Raw genomic sequence first — 20582 nt, 5'->3', positions numbered from 1 at the left:
TAGCTCATTTCCACATGAGAAAATCAAACCAGCAACCCAGACTGTATGCCTCAGTTTGCACTTCAGACGCATACATTACATTATAAGTAAAACAGAAAATAAGCTATTATACACAAGATCTTAAAACATCATCACAAGCTCACTTACAGCACTCAACGGGTATAGAGGCTATCTGCAGAGAAAGGACTTTTCCACTGGGCTGTGGGATGTGTACACGAAACACAAGTCGTACTCTAGTATTCTTTCTGCCAATATCAGTTTCTCCTTTTCGAAGTTCTATATCTGAATTGCGGAGTTTCAAAATACCTGCACAATCAATACTAAAGAGAAAAATATAAAAATTTAATTTGTTTATTGATAATCATGGTTATAAACAACTCAACTACATAGAAATTAATTTGTCAGAAAAAAACTACCCAAAATTAGGTCAAAAAAGAAAGATATGTATGATTGTTATTCTCTGCTAAACTGAAGTTTAGGCATTAAAAATATTTTTGTACGATAAAAGTGCAAAACTAAGTATAGTAGATTGTCTGCAAAGTTAATAATTCCTCTTCATTCCAGTACTTGCATGCCTTTCCTCCGGCCATTAAGACGTAGAGTATCTATGCCTGCTCTCCTTGAGAACTGGCCTATGACTTGCTTTGACAAATGGAGTGTGGCCAAGTGACAATATGCAAGTTATAAGCCTAGCACTGAAGAAGGCTGGTAACTTCCACTTTTGTTATCTTGGAGTCCTGAGTAAGAAGTCCAACTAGCATGGTGCAGAGAAAGGCCCAGACAATCCCTAACCACTCCAGCCACCCTAGCCATTTTGGATGTTCAACCCTAGCTGAGCTTCCCCTTAATCCAGGTACTTAAGTGACCCCAGCTGACACCATGTGAATGGACTAGCTGAGCTCAGTCAACCCAAAGAATCATGCAAAATAATAGTGATGACTATAAGCCATTAAATTTTTGGAGTGTTAGAACTAGACAGCTGAAATAAAGACTCTTTAATTCTATACATGTAACTAGGTCAGAACAACAAATAATTCATCAACAGCATATTTAGACTTTTATAGTGATGTATTTATTAATAAAAACAATCCATCAGGCTAAAATTCTTGAATTTCTAAGGAATGCACATATAAGATGAAGGTTCTGCATTTAAGGTATAACGTTTCATCATCTGCTAACTTTAAGTATGACTGTTTAACACACTATTGTGGCAGGAAACAACAGAAGCTACAAAATACCTTTGTTATTCACATATTGGAAGAATAAAGCAAATGGATAACTAATTATGATCAAATATACTAGTTAACCTTGCTAATAAGGCATTCCTTGTTATCTGTCCTCTTACTGGATCTATCAACAGTTCCAACCCTAATGCTTATTGCACAGAGGCTGCAGAAGTCACTTTGAAGGACAATGTATTACAGAACTAGGATAGCAAGACAAGAACCGGCTGGGCGCAGTAGCTCATGCTTGTAATCCCAGCACTTTGGGAGGCCAAGGTGAGTGGATCACCTGAGGTCAGTATTTCGAGACCAGCCTAGCCAACACAGTGAAACCCTGTCTCTGCTAAAATACAAAAATTAGCCAGGCATGGTGGTGCGTGCCTGTAGTCTCAGCTACTTGGGAGGCTGAGGCAGGAAAACTGCTTGAGCCCAGAAGGCAGAGGTTGCAATGAGCTGAGATCACGCCACTGCACTCCAGCCTGGGCAACAGAGCAAGACTCTATCCACACCAAAAAAAAAAAAAAAAAAAAAGAAAAAGAAAAAGAAAAAAAAAAAGACAACCAGTAAAACAGAAGGCAGAATCCCAAAAGGAATTAAGCCACTCAAAATTTTTCATCTTCAGAAAGACACAGGAGAAGAATTTTTTTTTAAATGCAACAATTTCGAAAACTAAAAAAGCATTTGCCATTTATAGATAACAAATTATATAACTGATATTGAACAACTGCACTTTAGCTCAAAGCAGTATTGATCAAGTTATATCAAATTAGTGATTATTCATGTTAACATGCCAACATGGGTCTTCAGGGGAAATAGCAGAGATCATCTGTGTTATTAAGTACTGAGCAAAGGCATTCTAGCAGCAAGCTAAGTTCCTAATAGATGTGAAATAACAGTACCAGAAAGTACATCTGAAAACTCTTAAATGCAAAAAACAAAAAAGCAAGCAAAATAAAACAAGAAAAAAACCCTTATGTAGCGGTAAAAATAAGTATTAAATTATCCTTAAAACTACATTTATTTATTTTTTAAATTTTTTTTAAATTTTTTTGAGACAGAGTCTTGCTCTGTCGCCAGGGTGGAGTGCAGTGGCGCCATCTTGGCTCACTGCAACCTCCACCTCCCGGGTTCAAGGGATTCTCCTGCCTCAGCCTCCCAAGTAGCTGGGATTACAGGTGTGCACCATCACACCCGGCTAATTTTTTTGTATTTTCAGTAGAGATGGGGTTTCACCATGTTGGCCAGGATGGTCTCGATCTCCTGATCTCATGATCCACCCACCTCAGCCTCCCAAAGAGCTGGGATTACAGGCATGAGCCACCATGCCATTTTAAATCAAAGTGTAGCACTGCTACATCAATATCAATCCAATGTTAAAAAACAGAGGAGCTGCAAAGAGCTAAGGCAATAAATACTGGCATCCTAGATTTAAAGCATCTTGTAGGGTAGCTCTGTGGCTTATGGGTTAGTGTAATGGTCTTAAAAAAGAGATTAGGCTTGAAATAACCAAGCCCGTGGCTTAGTAGGCAAAACCAAGGGAATATCTACGAATTTTTCCACACCTTATTGCCTTAAGAGAAGAGTAAAGACACTTAATACATACTTAAGGCTCACTTATGCATAAATTATTTTGAACCATGGTCTTATCTATCACCTGGGAATTTTAAACCTACCATTTTCTGAAACTATATTATATTCAACCACTGTACTGAAGAATATAGTTACATTCAATAAGCTACTAGGATACTAGTTTATCCTAGCAATTAGCTACTGAGTAAACAGGCTCATTCATCATTAGCTACCCTGTTAACTACAGTACCTAAAAAAAGTTTCTTAGGTTTAGTAACATCCTACTTGCCCCTTATTTAATCCTTTCTCCAACATACATAACGCTTGGGTCCTACAGAACTCCTGTTCCACAATCTACCAGTACAGAGCAGACAGAATGGTTAAGAAGTTTTAGGTATGTGTGTGGTAGGATTGCAGGAGGAGGACTAGCTGTATGTTACTAGTCATAGTGGTATTTCTGCAGCCTGGTCCTTTCTGGTCTAAAATACACAGTATATGCTAGATCTGGTTGAGGAAGGGACATAAATTATGACTATTACCCTTGTTCCATGTGCTAGTAAATGGAAGATGATGGAGGAGACAGGTTAATTTAGATCCTACTGCTCCAATTCTTTCATATTATTTGGGATATGAGCCTTTCCCAATTTCTTGATAATTTTTCATATAAATTAATGTGCTCTTTTCTATTTATTGGTTTATATATTATTTTCAGAAAGGATATGAGGCATTTTACAATATACATACAAATAAAGCCAAGAAAAAATAAATAGAAAAAATTTTAAAACACAATAGGAAGTAAACTCCAAGTCTAGAGTTGTACAAATTACTATAATTACTGCAAATGGGCTTGACTATGAAGTTCCTGGAAGCCAAGGTAAAAAGTAAATGTGATAAAGTTGTTATAGGCCGCTTGTTGTATGGTAAAGCAAAATCTACCATGCCATCGGGAAACACTAACTTTTTTCCTTTAAGTTGAAAGGACTGTGTTTGTGTGTGCATGCACATATGCATGTAATAGTGATCAACCTAAGAGAAACTGTCTTTAATAGTGGTTTTTCAGATTATGAAGTATGTTTATGGCTATTTCTCATACTGTGCCTCAAGCCAAGTTAAGAAACAGAATAAACTTGTGATTTTTCTTTTAACTTGATTCGAATATCGTGCTTTGAATATCCAGAGGAATGAATGCAAACATGGCCTGCAAACTATCATCTAGGGATCAATTTCCTGAGTTTTTGGAAAAAGATAGTTCAAAGGTGATTTTTAAATTTCCCTCTACAGCTGACTAATCACATATCACATGTTTCTGATGCTATATAAAAAATTAAGATCCCAGAACAAAAGGGAAGAAGCCTACTTGTATTCTCATTCAGAGGTTGGGCATCTTACCTTATTTGAAAATGTGTCCAATAGGATGCCTGGTGTCAATATTTTTCTCAAGAAAGTTTTGGTCGAGTATCTGAATAAATACATGCTGAGATTCCAAAGTTCTTTCTACATTATAGAACACGAATGTTTAAGGCCGGTGCAGTGGCTCACATCTGTAATCCCAGCACTTTGGGAGGCTAAAGTGGGTGGACTTCTTGAGGCCAGGAGGTCGAGACCAGCCTGGTTAACATGGCAAAACCCTGTCTCTACTAAAAATACAAAAATTAGCCAGGAGTGGTGGTGCACGTGTGCAATTTCAGCTACTTGGGTGGCTGAAGCACAAGAATCACTTGAGCCTGGGAGGCAGAGGTTGTAGTAAGCTAAGATGGTGCCACTGCACTCCAGCCTGGGCAACAGATTTAGACAGTCTTAAAAAAAAAATTTAAGAGTAGAGATTATCAGCTAGCTGCCTGCCTTTGCTGTGAAAAAACTCTGTCATAGCCCCTATGCAATGATTTGCTGGGTTAGGTTCTTGAGTACTGTCCATCTGAACCAAAGCATGCAAAAATAAGATTTTATTTAAATTTATATTAACTTTTATTTTTTGGTAGTAATTAACAGAATAAGGTTTCTTGTTGTTTTTTTTTTTTTTGAGACCAAGTCTCACTCTGTCGCCCAGGCTGGAGTGCAATGGTGCAATCTGGGGTCACTACAACCTCTGCCTCCTGGGTTCAAGCGATTCTCAAGCCTCAGCCTCCTGAGCAGCTGGGACTACAGACAGGACCACTATGCCCAGCTAATTTTTCTATTTTTTAGTAGAGTTGGGGTTTCACCATACTGGCCAGGCTGGTCTCGACTCCTGACCTCAAGTGATCCGCCCAAAATAAGTTATGTATTGAGGCAATTCTTATTTTACCTAATAGAAACATATCAGTTTCTATGTCCTCAGGGGGTACACTCAGCTCATCTAAAAAGTTTATTTAAATATAAATTTAAATGAAGAGAGCTCAAGACTGAAATCCGATTTTTTGGAGTTTTTCTTTTTGAGTAGGAGTTTCGCTCTTGTTGCAATGGAGTGATCTCAGCTCACTGCAGCCTCCACCTCCGGGGTTCAAGCAATTCTCCTGCCTCAGCCTCCCGAGTAGCTGGGATTACAGACACCCGCCACCACACCCAGCTAATTTTTTGTATTTTTAGCAGAGATGGGGCTTCACCATGTTGGCCAGGCTGGTCTCAAACTCCTGGCCTCAGGTAATCCGCCCACCTCGGCCTCCCAAAGTGCTGGGATAATAGGTGTGAGCCACTGTGCCCAGTGAAATCTGTTTTATAGGACAGTTCTTGCAATAGCCTGGGATGGATGTTATTCCTGCCTTAAGAAAGGTCTGTGGGCCAGGCACAGTGGCTCACTCCTGTAATCCCAGCACTTTGGGAGGCCGAGAGGGGTGGATCATGAGGTCAGGAGACCAAGACCATCCTGGCTAACACGTTGAAACCCCACCTCTACTAAAAATACAAAAAAATTAGCCGGGCGTGGTGGTGGGTGCCTCTAGTCCCAGCTACTCAGGAGGCTGGGGCAGGAGAATGGCATCAATCCAGGAGGCAGAGCTTGCGTGAGCCGAGAATGCACCACTGCACTCCAACCTGGGCCACAGAGTGAGACTTCATCTCGAAAAAAATAAATATTAAAAAAAAAAAAAAAAAGAAGAAGGGTCTGTAGTGTAGTTTGAAACAATTTCTGTAATAAAAATCTAAGTTTCCCATGTCTGGTTGTGCCTACCACCCACTGATAGGTGCCTACTCAATATCCTTTTCTTTTCTTCTTCCTCAGTAACAGGCCCCTACATTGCTTTGTTTGTTTTCTGTTTTTAAAGACAGGATCTCACTCTTGCCCAGGCTGGAATGTAGTGGCACTATCTCGACTAACTGCAACCTCCGCCTCCTGGGCAAGTGATCCTCCTACCTCAGTCTCCTAAGTAGCTGGGACTACAGACAGGCGCCACCGCACCCGGCTAATTTTTGTAATTTTAGTAGAGACAAGGTTTCGCCACGTTGCTCAGGCTGGTCTGAAACTCCTGAGCTCAGGCGATTCGCCTGCCTTGGCCTCTCAAAGTACTGGGATTACAGGCATGAGCCATGGTGCTCGGCCTCCCTAAATTATTTGAGGTGACAATGTTCTGGTAAACATAACCATGTGTTCCTTACATATAAGCATGATCAATGAGATGTAAAGTTGTTAAGAAGGTTTTAGGAAAAGGCTCTTAAAAGAGGATTTGACTCCAATGGAAGTTCCCTTTTACCCTTCCTCCACACCTTTCTCCTTATTATCTTCTGGTAATAAGGATGTCATGGCTAGAGCTCCAGCAGCCATTTTAGATCATAAGACAATCTTTAGGATGGAAACCACATGCTAAAGATGGCAAAGAAGAAAAAACTTGCTTGGGGCCCTAATGACTTATGCAGCTACTGTGCTTGCCCTAAAACATCTATCTGTATATTTCTTTTATGTGATAAAACACTAAACCTCTAACTGTTCAAGCCACTGCATATCAGGTTTCTATTACAGGCAACTATATATAATCCTAACTAATCCTTTTGTACAAAACTCTATTGCATTCTCATTCAGATGTTGGCCACCTCATCTTATTTGGAAATGGGTCAAGTGGATGCCTGGAGGTAAAGTCAAAGTTTTCCTTAAGGAAATAAAACAATCATAATTGTGTCATAATTGTTTATTTATTGTCTACCCTATTAGATAGACTGTGAGCCATTTGATGAAAGTCCAGATACAGTATTTATATCCCTATCACCTAGGATAATGGCTTGGCTGGTAATATATAGTATAAAAACACTTACTGAATTGAATTTTCCTTCTGGAAATATGCTACCACTCTTAGAAAATGTACTAAATGTACATTATTTACATAATGCCATTTAGAACAATATTTTATATTTATTTTCAAAAATATATTTACTTTTCTTCTGAAAGTATAGAGAAAAAAAGAACTGCACATTTTAGGTATATTTCAAAATACCTGGCTGACATATTGTTTTCAGGAAGAAGTGGAATTTCCAGAACTTTTGTACTGGCAATTATTATCTCTTGGCTTGCAGTAGCGACTGTCTTCCCAGTGATTCGATGCACCTGGTAAAATGCATGAGGTCGTAAATATCGATCATCTGCTGTCCCAATAAACATTTGTAGATTTATCGGCTTTTCGTTATAGCCCAGGAGCTAATCAGGAAAAAGAAACACAGAAAAGCACAATTCATTATCCATGCATTTTACAATATGCCAACAATAGTAAGTCTATTATATCTCTATCATATACTATTGATACACAAAATGTTATTTCAAAAAATACAACCAAAAGTAACCAGTGAGCAGCCCTCCAAATTTTAAAATTAGTTTAAGAAGTAAAACACTGGAATATGTTACATAAAGGAATGTGGGTTTGGTTTCGTTTTTTTAAGATAAATATCTAGATCGACCAAAACTGTACAAAGCTTTCTGACTCTGTTGTAGAAAACACAAAGAAATACTGATTCTATACTCTGGGCAACATTAACCATTCAGACCGGACCTAAAGATTTGGGTATATAGGAAGGTCCTCTAATAGACTGTTAAATCGGAGACACTTTGTTTTAGTAGAAAGAGTCTGAAAACCCCTATTCCATATATTATAAACTTACAATTTTTTAAGTATAAACTTACAGAGTCCAAGCAGCCTAGCTAAAGCTAAAACTGAAATGAGATTTTGAGCTGCCACCAACCACAGGGAGACAAGTTTTCCAGGCTGACTCCAACCAAGTTAAATGCCTACTTAAGCAAACAATTTCAACAATCTTCGGGAAAGAGAGAGGGAGAGAAGGAGGAGAGAGAGAATGTGTCTGTGCCTTTGTTTTCTATGCCTTTTTTTTTTCTTTTATATTGCCTAGTTGCTCTGGCTAGGACTTCTAGCATAAGGCTGAATTGCAGTAGTGAAAGCAGGCATCCTTGTCTTGTTCCTGATGTTAGAGGGAAACCTTTCAGTCTTTAACCATTAAGTATAATATTAGGTGTGAGTTTTTCAAGAATCCTCTTAATCACACTAAGTTCCCCTCTATTTTCAGTTTGCTTTGTTTTGCCTTTTTTTTTTTTGAGACGGAGTCTCGCTCTGTCGCCCAGGCTGGAGTATAGTGGTACGATCTCTGCTCAGTGCAACCTCTGCCTCCTGGGTTCAAGCGATTTTCCTGCCTCAGCCTCCTGAGTAGCGGGGATTACAGGCACCCACCAACATGCCCGGCTAATTTTTGTATTTTTAGTACAGATGGGGTTTCACCATGTTGGCCAGGCCGATCTGAACTCCTGACCTCAGGTGATCTGCCCGCCTCGACCTCCCAAAGTGCTGAGACTACAGGTGTGAGTGACTGTGCCCGGCTGTTTTGCTTTTTTTTAAATCATGAAAGGCTGCTGAATTTTGTCAAAGGTTTTTTTCTCTATCAACTGAGGTGACCACATGGTTTTTCTCTTCATTCTACTAATGTGGTATATTAAATAGATTAATTTTCATATGTTGAACCACTCTTGCTTTCCTGGGATAGATCCCACTTGATCATGGTGTATAAGCTTTTGCGGTGTGCTGATAGATTTGGTTGCTGAGCATTTTGTTGAAGACTGTTGCATGTATATTCATGAAGGATATTGGTTTGCAGTTTTCTTCTCTTGTATCTTTGTCCCCATCATTATCCATTTGTTTTTGTTTTTGTTGTTGTTGTTGTTGTTTTTGAGACGAAGTCTTGCTCTTGTCCCCCAGGCTGGAGTGCAGTGACATGATCTCAGCCCACTGCAACCTCTGCCCCCCAGGTTCAAGCGATTCTCCTGCCTCAGCCTCCCGAGAAGCTGGGATTGATTACAGGTGCCTGCCACCACACTCGGCTAATTTTTGTATTTTTAGTAGAGACGAGATTTCACCATGTTGGCCAGGCTGGTCTCAAACTCCTGACCTCAGGCGATCCACCCCTCTCCCAAAGTGCTGGGATTACAGGCATGAGTCAATGCACCCAGCCAATCCATTTGACTTAAAATAAAAAACTGTCTCTGCCCTACTGAAATTCCTCCATCTCTTCATGTATCCGGAATCCACCTTTTCCTCAAGGTAATTCAGGAATTACCTTATTCCTGAATTAAAATTCCTGAATAAAATTCAGGAATTTTATTATAGTAATTCTAAAGTATCTTTCCAATATCTAATCTAAGCCTTCTCTCAGTCTGCTACCATTGAGTGTTTTCTCTCTTTAATGTGGGCCACATTTTCTTGTGTGTGTGTGTATGGTTGTTTATTGTTTTAATGGACATTTAGTATTAAAAAAGTCTAGAGATTCAAGCAGAAAATATTTACCTACAGAAAGTGGCACGCTATTTCTTTTGTAAGGTCACAGCTCTTAAACTGTGTCTGGACTTTAACTGAAGCTATAGTCTGATTAAGTATAGCACTGGCTTTAAAGGCCTGGCGGGTGGAATGTCTCTCTCTTCTGCCTGGCGAGGGAATCTGAGAGCTGGCCAGATTCCAGAGATCTACCTATGCTTCACAACCAAGTCTCCGGTCCTTGAAACTGTTGGAAGACCTTCCTCTGATTTACCACCTGGCTGATGATTTTTTAATCTATGAGGAGTTCTCTATGCTCTTCAGTCTTGCTCTTTATTTCTGAGCCTCAGGGTCTCTCTTCAGCTATGTTACTAGATCTTGGGTCTTTTGAGATTGGCTTGGAGAGACTTCTTTCAGCTCTCCTGATAATACTTCAGTCTTTGTAAATGACAGCCTAAGTGCCTAAGGGTTTCTGCCTTCAGTAGGTAAAACTATGAAGTGAGGGGGTCTCAGTTCTCCTGCCATGCCTCCTCCTCCTTGGGATGATAGCCTCCTTGTATTTGGTGGAGTCTTACAGGTGAGTTTTATTCCCGCCTACTTGCCCGGCGTTGGCTTTACAGTAGAACCTGTAACCAGGCAACTTCATAATTTATTGGTTATCCTCCCTGTACCCAGAAGAAGACATTAAGACTTTTGCCTATTATTAGGTAATACAATTTTACCCAGGATAGTTTTCAGTCCTGTAACATTTATAAAGAAGCAATTAAAGCCTCGACTATTGCAATAGTCATAACTGCGCTCTGTCTTCCCTCTTGTTGCCCTATAGCCCATTCTCTATCCAAGAGTCAGAACAAACTTGTTAACATGAATTGGATAACTTTGGCTCCCCTGCTCAGAACTCTCTAATGGCTTCCCTCCACATTTAGAACTAATCCAAATTCCCTATGATGGTTTACACAGCATAAGGTGATTAGGGCCCTGGCTGAACTGTTGGCCTTACCCTTTCCACAGTCTGCTCTAGCCTTGCTGGCCTTATTGCATGAACCACTCAAGCTCACTCCTAATGTCAGGGCTTTCACACTTAATATTTTATCCCTCTGAAACATCATTCCCTCTGATCTTCATGTTACTTGACTTGATTCAGATACGTAAAGGTCAGTTCCCTGAGAGGAGACTACAATATTTAAAATATAATATCTGAGTCTCCTTATCTTGTGCTTGCCTACATCCTATATTAAGAATAAATTATTGCCCTTTCAGGAGCTTCAGGTAAGCATATGATAAAAATCAATTAAGCCTCTATGAAAGAGAACGGATGAAATCATGGAAACAAGTTAAGAGGGCTGAGGCACTTAAATCATGTGTGCTGAAAGTTTAAACTAGGGTGGAGGCAGGATCATAAATAGAAAATAGAAATGGAAAGGGATGAATGCAATAAATCTTTCCTAGAAGGCCCTAAAGAGATTTTCGTAACTAACTAAACACAGAATAATAGAGGGATCAAATAAGTCAGATCTGAGCTTCAGTACCCAGGAGAATGATGGTATCACTAGGAAACAAAGTATAAGGCTGGCCATCATGGCTCACACCAGTATCAACACTTTGGGAGGCTGAGGCAGGAGGACCGCTTGAGGCCAGGAGTTCAAGACCAGCAACACAATGAGACCCCCATCTCCACATTACACACACACACACACATACACACACTAGCTGAGCATGGTGGTGTGCTCCTGTAGTCCTAGCTACTTAGAAGGCTGAGGTGGGAGGGCTGCCTGATCCCAGGAGTTCAAGGTTACAGTAAGCTATGATTATGCCACTAAACTCCAGCCTGGGTGACAGAGTGTGAGACATTGTCTCTTAAAAAAATAATAATGTGGGCCGGGCGCGGTGGCTCACACCTGTAATCCCAGCACTTTCGGAGGCCGAGGCGGGCAGATCACGAGGTCAGGAGATCGAGACCATCCTGGCTAACACGGTGAAACCCCATCTCTACTAAAAATACAAAAAATTAGCCAGTCATGGTGGCAGGTGCCTGTAGTCCCAGCTACTTGGGAGACTGAGGCAGGAGAATGGAGTGAACCCAGGAGGTGGAGCTTGCAGTGAGCCGAGATCGGGCCACTGTACTCCAGCTTGGGTGACAGAGCGAGATTCTGTCTCAAAAAAAAATAATAATAATAATGTGAAGAAGTCACTGATTTTGGAAAAAGATTAATGTTGTCAATGCTGGTCACACTGTAGTCGAGGTAACAGTGAGACATCTATAAGGAAATGTGAGGCTACATAAGATGTATAAGCTTTTAGCCCAGCCATAATGCTATGGCACAATAAACACAATGCTTTGCTATCTAACTTTTTTTTTTTGTGGGGGGATAGAGTCTCACTCTGTCACCCAGGCTGGAGTGCAATGGCGCAATTCTGGCTCACTGCAACCTCTGCCTCCTGGGTTCAAGCAATTCTCCTGACTCAGCCTTCCAAGTAGCTGGGACTACAGGTATGCACCACCATGCCCGGCTAAATTTTTGTATTTTTAGTAGAGATGGGGTTTCACCATGCTGGCCATGCTGGTCTTGAACTCCTGGCCTCAGGTGATCCACCTGCCTTGGCCTCCCAAAGTGCTTAGATTACAGGCGTGAGCCACTGTACCCAGCTTGCTATCTAATTTGATAACAAGATAACACACAGTCCACTGTGGCTCAAAAGAATGACATTCTATATCTGCTTTTTCTTGTTTTGACATGATGAGTATGTACTATTATTTTTTTAAAGTCCAAATGCAGCAATACTTGTGGCACTTGAAACACTATTGAGTTTTAACTGCATCACTGTGATTTGTACTGCCCTGAGCGGTAGTGTGAAGTGATTAGAGTGCCACTTATGTTCTCTGTCTTACTCAACTCTGTCATTGTAACACAAAAGTAATCAGTCAATACATAAATGAAAAACAATCGTTATGGATGGTTACTTTGGAATTCCACATAGGTTTCACATCAGAAAATAGTATTCTTTTGATTTTTTTCTCCAACCATGTAAAAATGTATAAAAACCCCTCCTAGTTCACAAGCTGTACAAAAACAGGTAGAGCCAGATGTGAAGGTGTACCTGTAGTCCCAGCTACCTCAAAGACTGAGGCAGGAGGATCATTCCTGCCTCTGAGGCCAGTTCAAGGCTGCAGTGAGCTATGATTGCACGACTACACTCCAGCCTGGGCGACAGAGTAAGGCTCCTTCTCTTTAAAAACAAAACACCAGGTGTAGGGCCCATTTTGGCCTATAAAAGCCATAGTTTGATAATCCCTGGTCTAGAATGGTATTTCTTTTTCTTCCAAGCAAATGCTTTAACATCCAGTAGAATGGTACTTTTTTCTTTTTTTTTTTTTTTTGAGACAGAGTCTCGCTCTGTTGCCCAGGCTGGAGTGCTGTGGCGTGATCTTGGCTCACTGCAATATTTGCTTCCCCAGTTCAAGTGATTCTCCTGCCTCAGCCTCCCTAGTAGCTGGGACTGCAGGCACATACTACCATGCCCAGCTAATTTTTTTTTTTTTTTTTGTATCTTTAGTAGAGATGGCGTTTCACCACGTTGGCCAGGCTGGTCTTGAACTCCTGACCTCAAGTGATCCGTCCACCTTGGCCTCCCAAAGTGCTGGGATTATAGGCGCGAGCCACTGCGCCCGGCCTTTTTTTTTTTTTTTTGGAAATGGAGCCTCACTTACTTTGTCAGTCAGGTTAGAGTGCAGTGGTGCCATCCAGGCTCACTGGAACCTCCGCCTCCCGGGTTCAAGTGATTCTCCTGCCTCAGCCTTCCGAGTAACTGGGATTACAGGTGCCTGCCACCACGCCCAGCTAATTTTCGTATTTTTAGTAGAGACGGGGTTTCACCATGTTGGCCAGGCTCTTCTCGAACTCCTGGCCTCCGGTGATCCACCCGCCTTGGCCTCCCAAAGTGCTGGGATTACAGGCGTGAGCCACTGTACCCGGCTTTGAATGGTATTTCTTAACTTGGACAGTATCACCCTCTGCAGGGGAGGGTGGTGGTGGAGCAGACGCATTTTTTAAATGTTGTGAAGATGCGTTTAGTTGTCAACATGATAAGCGGGGTGCACTACAGGTACTTAAGGAGAAAGGGCCAGAGATTCAACTTTATCTCAATACATGGGATAACTATAGTTCTTCAAAGTGAATAGTCTACATCTCACAGAATTTGAGAATATCCCATCAGACATTCATGTATAAGGAAAATGTTTATAAACTTAGAACTCCTTAGTATATATTAATACCCCCAAATGATGCAATTTTAAGATACATGAATTTTTCATGAGTACAACTTACCATGTAAAGAGTTCATCATTTCAAAAAATCATGTCATTGTCAGTAATGCCACTCAGGGAATTTAGGGTGATGATCAACACACCTGCCTTTGTACCTGGCAACGCTCACACTGATAATGCAGGTGTAAGTGTCCAACTACTTCACTGTGTCTTCTATAGTCATTATCAAGCAGGTGTAAGTGTCCAACTACTTCACTGTGTCTTCTATAGTCATTATCAAGCCTTTTCACTTTGAAACTTTTTTTTTTAAGATAGGGTCCCACTATTTTGCTTAAGCTGGTCTCGAACTCCTTGACTCAAACGTCCTCCTGCCTCAGCCACCCAAGTAGCTGTGATTACAGGCGTGAGCTACAATGCCCAGCCATACTTTTAAACTACTGTATTAGTCCATTCTCATACTGCTATAAGAAACTGCCCGAGACTGGGTAATTTATAAAGGAAAGAGGTTTAATTAACTCACAGTCCCCCATGGCTAGGGGGGCCTCAGGAAATTTACAGTCATGGTGGAAGGTAAATGGGAACCAAGGCACCTTCTTCACAAGGTGGCAGGAGGGAGAATGAATACAGGAAAAACTACCAAACACTTACAAAGCCATCAGATCTCATGAGAACTCACTATCAAGAGAAGAGCATGGGGAAACCGCCCCCAATGATTCAATTACCCCCATCTGGCCCTCCCTTCACACGTGGGAATTATGGGGATTACAATTCAAGATGAGATTTTGGGTGGAGACATAGCCAAACCACATCAACTATAATTTAGTTTATATATTTATTTTTCTCTTAATAGTACTGCATTATAATTGATAAAATTATACGTGTAGTCAATTATATCACTTTTTTTTTTTGATTCAGGGTCTCATGTCACCTAAGCTACAGTGCAATGGCACAATCATAGCTCAACACAACCCTGAGTTTCTGGGCTCAAAGGATCCTTCCACTTCAGTCTCTAGAGTAGCTAGGACGTCAGGAGTGTGCCTCCAAACCTAGCTTATTATTATTATTTTTTTTTTGTAGATATAGAAGTCCCACTAGTTTGCCCTGGCTGGTCTTAAACTCTTGGTTTCAAGTGATCCTCCTGCCTTGGCCTTCCAAAATGCTGGTATTACGGGCATGAGCCACTGTGCCTGGCCTAATTGTATTATCTTTAAATTTCCATTTCAAGTTAATAAAGTAGCATTACAAAATGGATGTGGGGCTTTTTTTGAGAGTGGGGCTGGGTCTGATAGAGCTGAGAAACACTGATCTAGAAGACTTGTAACCAAAGAGGCACAAAGACTTCAGGATATAACCACCAAAGGTTTATAATAATGTTTTGCAACAGGCAAGATTCTTTATTATAATTCATACTGCAGAAACAATTCCAGATTCAAGGAAGATGACAAATCGTAATTCCAACTACCCTTCTCAAAGGATATAAGTAGAGCATATAAAGCAGGAAAAAATAGCTAATAAATAAATTGAAAAATGCTCAATCTTATTAAATATCAAATAAATAAGAAAATCACTTTTAACCTATCAAAAAAGCAAAGAACAGAGAAGTGGTAATAGTCTACACAGACAACTTTTCCCCTTTGCGGCTGTTTATATGATTTGCTCATTTTCTGTTTCTATTTTAGTATTATCAATTTTACAAGCCCTTTAGATATAATAAGCATATTAACCCTTTGTCTGCCTTACAAGTTATAAATATGGTTTTGTTTTCCATTTATCACCAATTCTGGATCAATTTCTGCCCCTCAAAAGGGAACCATTTGTAACCCTTTTCACTGTTTCTTTTGGAATTTACTTCCATATTTCTAAGGAACATGTTAACACTGCTATTTCCTAATGTTTTTCAAAGTTAGATATATTATCTTTTGAACTTTCAATGTTTGCATTATAACTGTATACATGTTACTTGCAGCTCAGCCATGTAGTGTATTTTAATTATATTTCCTTTTTCATATAACTTATTTGGTTACAGTTAATAATTGCCTTTTATATTAGGATTAAGTTTGGCTGCATAAACAAAAATCCAAAGTAACAGTAATTTAAGCATGTTAAAAGTAAAGTTTATTTCTTAGAATCTACAGGTCTCTTCTACTGGACCAGTGAGTTTGCCTAAAACACATCCTGCAGTCTTCTGCCTAGGGAGCATAATAAACCTATTGCAAGCATTGTGGGAACTAATAAAATGGTCAGAGGTCTCACTATTCAGTATGCAGACTTCCATTATGCCTTCCCTTCCACCCCGACCCCATTTTAAGAACAGATCATTAAGCCTTGCCTTTAGCTCTTCTAGAATCTAGAACCTCCACTTCATTCTCTCTATAGAATCACCAGATTCTCTCAGGGTAAGACAGGCATTATCACCAGGCTGTACCACACAGGAAAGAAACATCTGGGAAATTTAAGTCCTTTTAAAATTCAATTTAATTTTTTTTTCTTTTTGAGATGGAGTCTCGCTGTGTTGCCCAGGCTGGAGTGCAGTGGCGCTGCAACCTCCACCTCCCAGGTTCAAGCAATTCTCCTACTTTAGCCTCCTGAGTAGCTGGAACTACAGGCATGAGCCACCACGCCCGGCTAATTTTTTTGTATTTTTAGTAGACACAGGGTTTCACCATGTTGGCCAGCTGGTCCCAAACTCCTGTCCTCAAGTGATCCACCCGCCTCAGCCTCCTAAGGTGCTAGGATTACAGGTGTGAACCACCGTGCCCAATCTTAACTCCTTCTTTTATAGACTTTTTATCCAATCTTCTTGTTTTCAGTCTCACCTCACATCCCACTTTCAGAGATATCCAGTACGTCAAATTCCTGAACCTTTCCAGAGTTCTCAGATGCAAAATGACTTGTGCTGCTTACTTATTGGTTCCTTCTCACCTGCCAGCAGGCTTAAGCTACAGCTGTCTTATGTTTAGTGAAAGTAAACATGTTCAATTTATTGCATTTATGTTTCCATTTTCTGTAAATATTTTAATTTTTATGTAGTCAAGAAATCTATCAGTATTCTCATTTGTAATTTTTTTACACATTTTAGTGTAAAATTATAAATTTCAAAGCTTTAATTAATGGAAACTATTCCATAAAACTATAAAATGCCAATATGATCACAATAACAAAAATAAAGCCTAGGTCAGGCGCGGTGGCTCACACCTGTAATCCCGGCACTTTGGGAGGCCAAGGCAGGTGGATCACCCGAGGTCGGGAGTTCAAGACCAGCCTGACCAACATGGAGAAACCCCATCTCTACTAAAAATACAAAATTAGCCGGGCATGGTGGCGAATGCCTGTAATCCCAGCTACTCAGGAAGACTGAGGCAGGAGAATCGCTTGAACCCAGGAGGCGGAGCTTGCAGTGAGCCGAGATCGTGCCATTGCACTCCAGCCTGGGCAACAAGAGCAAAACTCCGTCTCTAAATAAACAAACAAATAAATAAATCCTAAATAAATCAATAACTAAAAAGAAATTGGAAAAGTTTGGGCATATATTTTATGTGTATCTGTGCAAAAACAAATTTCAGCCATTACACTTTTGGTTTATGTGGCGGCAGATGGGGTAAGTAATAATGCCACATGAGATTCATCCAGATTTATACCCAGAGGTAAAAAAAATGAAGGTAGAGAGTGGTTATAGTTCACTGCACCCTAAAACTCCTGTGGACTATATGTCTTTTTTTGTTTTGTTTTGTTTTTTCAGTTCACAGATAAAGAATCTGAAGCTAACAATAATTAGGCAACTTCCTCACATTCCTCTATTAAGTGATTAGTCATTCTTTTTTGGTATACCTGTTGCTCTTTCATGTTTAATCATAAATTTAACAAATTATTCTACATGACCAACTGTTCATCAAGTGGAGAAATAAACAGCAACAACTTTACCACTTGCCTGTGAGCACTGTGAAGAGGACAGTACCCATCTTGTTATCTCCAGAGCCTAGCAGAGCACCTAGCACATTACAGGCATTCAATCATTGTTGAAAGAATAAATTTTAGAATAACAGAGTACAATTTGGTGAAGCAAAATAACTCATGAAGTTAGTCAATACATTATTTTTAAAAGAACTGTAGGCAATTTACTTTTATATAGAAAAAGAAAAAACAAAACAAACAAAAAAATTATAGGCATTAAAGTAGCTGGTCAAAACGTGGTAGTTAAATCTAAAATAGAGAATACAAATAAAAAATTTTGCTATTACCTATTAAGTTATCCAGATATCAAATAACATACTGGCAAGTACTCTATACCAAAGAAGCCTAGTCATATTAGATGGCGGACATGTATAACAGCTTCGCAAAGTCATAAGCCACTTGCTTTTTTATACTTTGATAAAATAAACTGATGTTGGGGGAAGGTAATCACTCATATAAGATTTCAAAGGGAATATATTTCATAACACATATTTTGACCAACATCTGTTCCAGATGTATACTACCATAAGAAAAATAGGGCTATGCCTTTCTATCTGAGATTTTTAAAGGAAGATCAAATAAACTAATTAGACTATTATCCCATCTGATTTCCAGAGAAGCATTTATGTTGTAGGCAATAAATAAATTACTACTACTGTTAACACTAGTCTCTAAAAACTTTCACCAGTATCGGTATTCTCTTCAGTCCACCCTCTGCTTCGCAGAAAAAAGTAAGCCAAGTTGTTTGTTATGTTTCTGTATCGTTTCCATAGCAAAGGTCTGTGCCTGCTTAATTTAACTAAAGCTGGAGGGTTAAAGCCTGAAGGTCACTACAGGACAGACTACAGCAACTTCAATAAGAGCAGTTCCATTATCAGTTCTGCTAATTAGTTGGGGGGGATGGGCTCTAAATATATTAGACCCATGACAACACATTGCAGAAATACTAAAAATACAAAATTAAATTTCTATAATATAAATTGCTTAAAATGAAAGTATGCATAAAAATGAAAAAAATAATACAAACTTCATTTTTCAAATTTCAGTAACTTTTGGGATAAGATTCAAAATATGTATACCTTAATAAAACTTATCACTGTATAATATATCAGCTTTTTAAAAAAAATCCTTTTTTTTTTCTTTTGGGAGACAAGGTCTTGCTATGTTGCCCAGGCTGGCCTTAAACTCCTGGGCTCAAGTAGTGATCCTCTTGCCTCAGTCTCCCAAGTAACTGGGATTACAGAATCACATCACTACACCTGGCTAAAACTTTTATTCTTCTTAAATAATTAGACTCATAGGAAGTTGCAAAAATAGTATGTATATGTACTATAAGTTGAATATCCCTAATATGAAAATCCAAAATGCTCCAAAATTTGAAACTTTCTGAGCGCTGATATGACACCCAAAGTAAATGCTCACTGGAACATTTTGGAATTCAAATTTTTGAATCAGGGATGCTCAACCAGTATGTATTCTGGAAATATTCCAAAATTTGAAAAAATCCAAAATCTAAGACACTTCTGACTTCTGATCCCAAGCAGACAAGGGATACTATAGCCCCATGTACCCTGCACCTAGCTTCCCCCAACTATAATACAGTACATATACCCACAATATTGAACTGTAGTTAGTACAATATCAAAACCAGGACATTGACACTGATACAATACTGCTAACTAGACTACAGATCTTATTCAGTTGTCATTGTTCTACATGCATTCATTTGTATGTGTGTATATAGTTTTATGCAATTTTATCCCATATACAGATTCAAGTAACTACTACTCCAGTCAAGATATGAAGAAATTCTCTTGGGCCACCCCTTCATATTTGCACCCCACAACCTGTTTCCTGGCACCAATCTATTCTCCATCTCTACAGTTCTGTCATTTTGAAAATATTACATCAATAGAATCATATAGTATATTGACTTTTTTCCACTCAGCGTAAGTCTATGGAGAACTGTCCAAGTTGTTGCATGTATCAACAGTTTATTCTTTTATATTGCTGAGTGGTAGTACATTGTATGGATATACCAGAGTTATTCATGTATTTGGTTTGTTTCTAACCTTGGGCTATTAAAAATAAAGTGTGGCAGGGCGTGGAGGCTCACGCCTGTAATCCTAGCACTTTGGAAGGCTGAAGTGGATGAATCGCTTGAGCTCAGGAGTTCAAAACCAGCCTGCCTGGGCAAGATGGTGAAACCCCATCTCTACAAAAAACGTAAAAATAGCTGGGCATGGTGGTGCACACCTGTAGTCCCATACACTAGGAAGACTGAGATGGGAGGACGGCTTGGGCCTGGGAGTTTGAGGTTGCAGTGAGCTGAGATCGCATCACTGCACTCCAGCCTGGGTGATCTGCAATCTGCAGAGCCAGACCCCAACACCAAAAAAAAAAAAAAAAAAAAAAGAGAGAGAAAGAAAAGTTGGTTGTTAGGCCAGGCATAGTGGGTCAAGCTTGTGATCCCACGGCAGGGAGGCCAAGGTGGGAGGATCACTTGAGGCTAGGAGTTGTAGACCAGCATGGGCAACACAGTGAGATTGCCATCTCTAGAAAAAAAAATTTTTTTAATCAGGTTGAGGCAGCCATGGCTCACACCTGTAATCCCAGCACTTTGGGAGGCCGAGGCGGGTGCCTCACCCAAGGTCAAGAGTTCCAGACCAGCCTGGCCAACGTGGTGAAACTCCGTTTCTACTAAAAATGTAAAAATTAGCTGGGCGTGGTGGCAGGCACCTGTAATCCCAGCTACTCGTAAGACTGAGGCAGGAGAATCTCTTGAACCTGGGAGGCGGAGGTTGCAGTGAGCTGAGATGGAGTCACTGCACTCCAGGATAGGTGACAGAGCATGACTCCATC

The 20582-nt window shown here is 39.9% G+C and overlaps 1 protein-coding gene across 6 annotated transcripts in view; it reads right to left on the bottom strand.

The window, feature by feature from the left end:
- Positions 1-20582, bottom strand: part of NFATC3 (nuclear factor of activated T cells 3) — a 146533-nt gene that overhangs the window by 61081 nt on the left and 64870 nt on the right. For all 6 annotated transcript variants that reach the window (XM_054454036.2, XM_063654412.1, XM_054454038.2 and 3 more), the window contains exons 4-5: positions 7193-7392; positions 148-320 (exon numbers count right to left, since the gene is read on the bottom strand). In XM_054454036.2, coding sequence (XP_054310011.2) covers positions 148-320; positions 7193-7392 — 373 coding nt within the window. The remainder of the gene's footprint in view (positions 1-147; positions 321-7192; positions 7393-20582) is intronic.

The sequence above is a fragment of the Pongo pygmaeus genome, chromosome 18 (assembly GCF_028885625.2).
Source record: "Pongo pygmaeus isolate AG05252 chromosome 18, NHGRI_mPonPyg2-v2.0_pri, whole genome shotgun sequence".
Lineage (NCBI taxonomy): Eukaryota > Metazoa > Chordata > Mammalia > Primates > Hominidae > Pongo > Pongo pygmaeus.
This window is presented reverse-complemented; position numbering and strand designations above follow the sequence as displayed.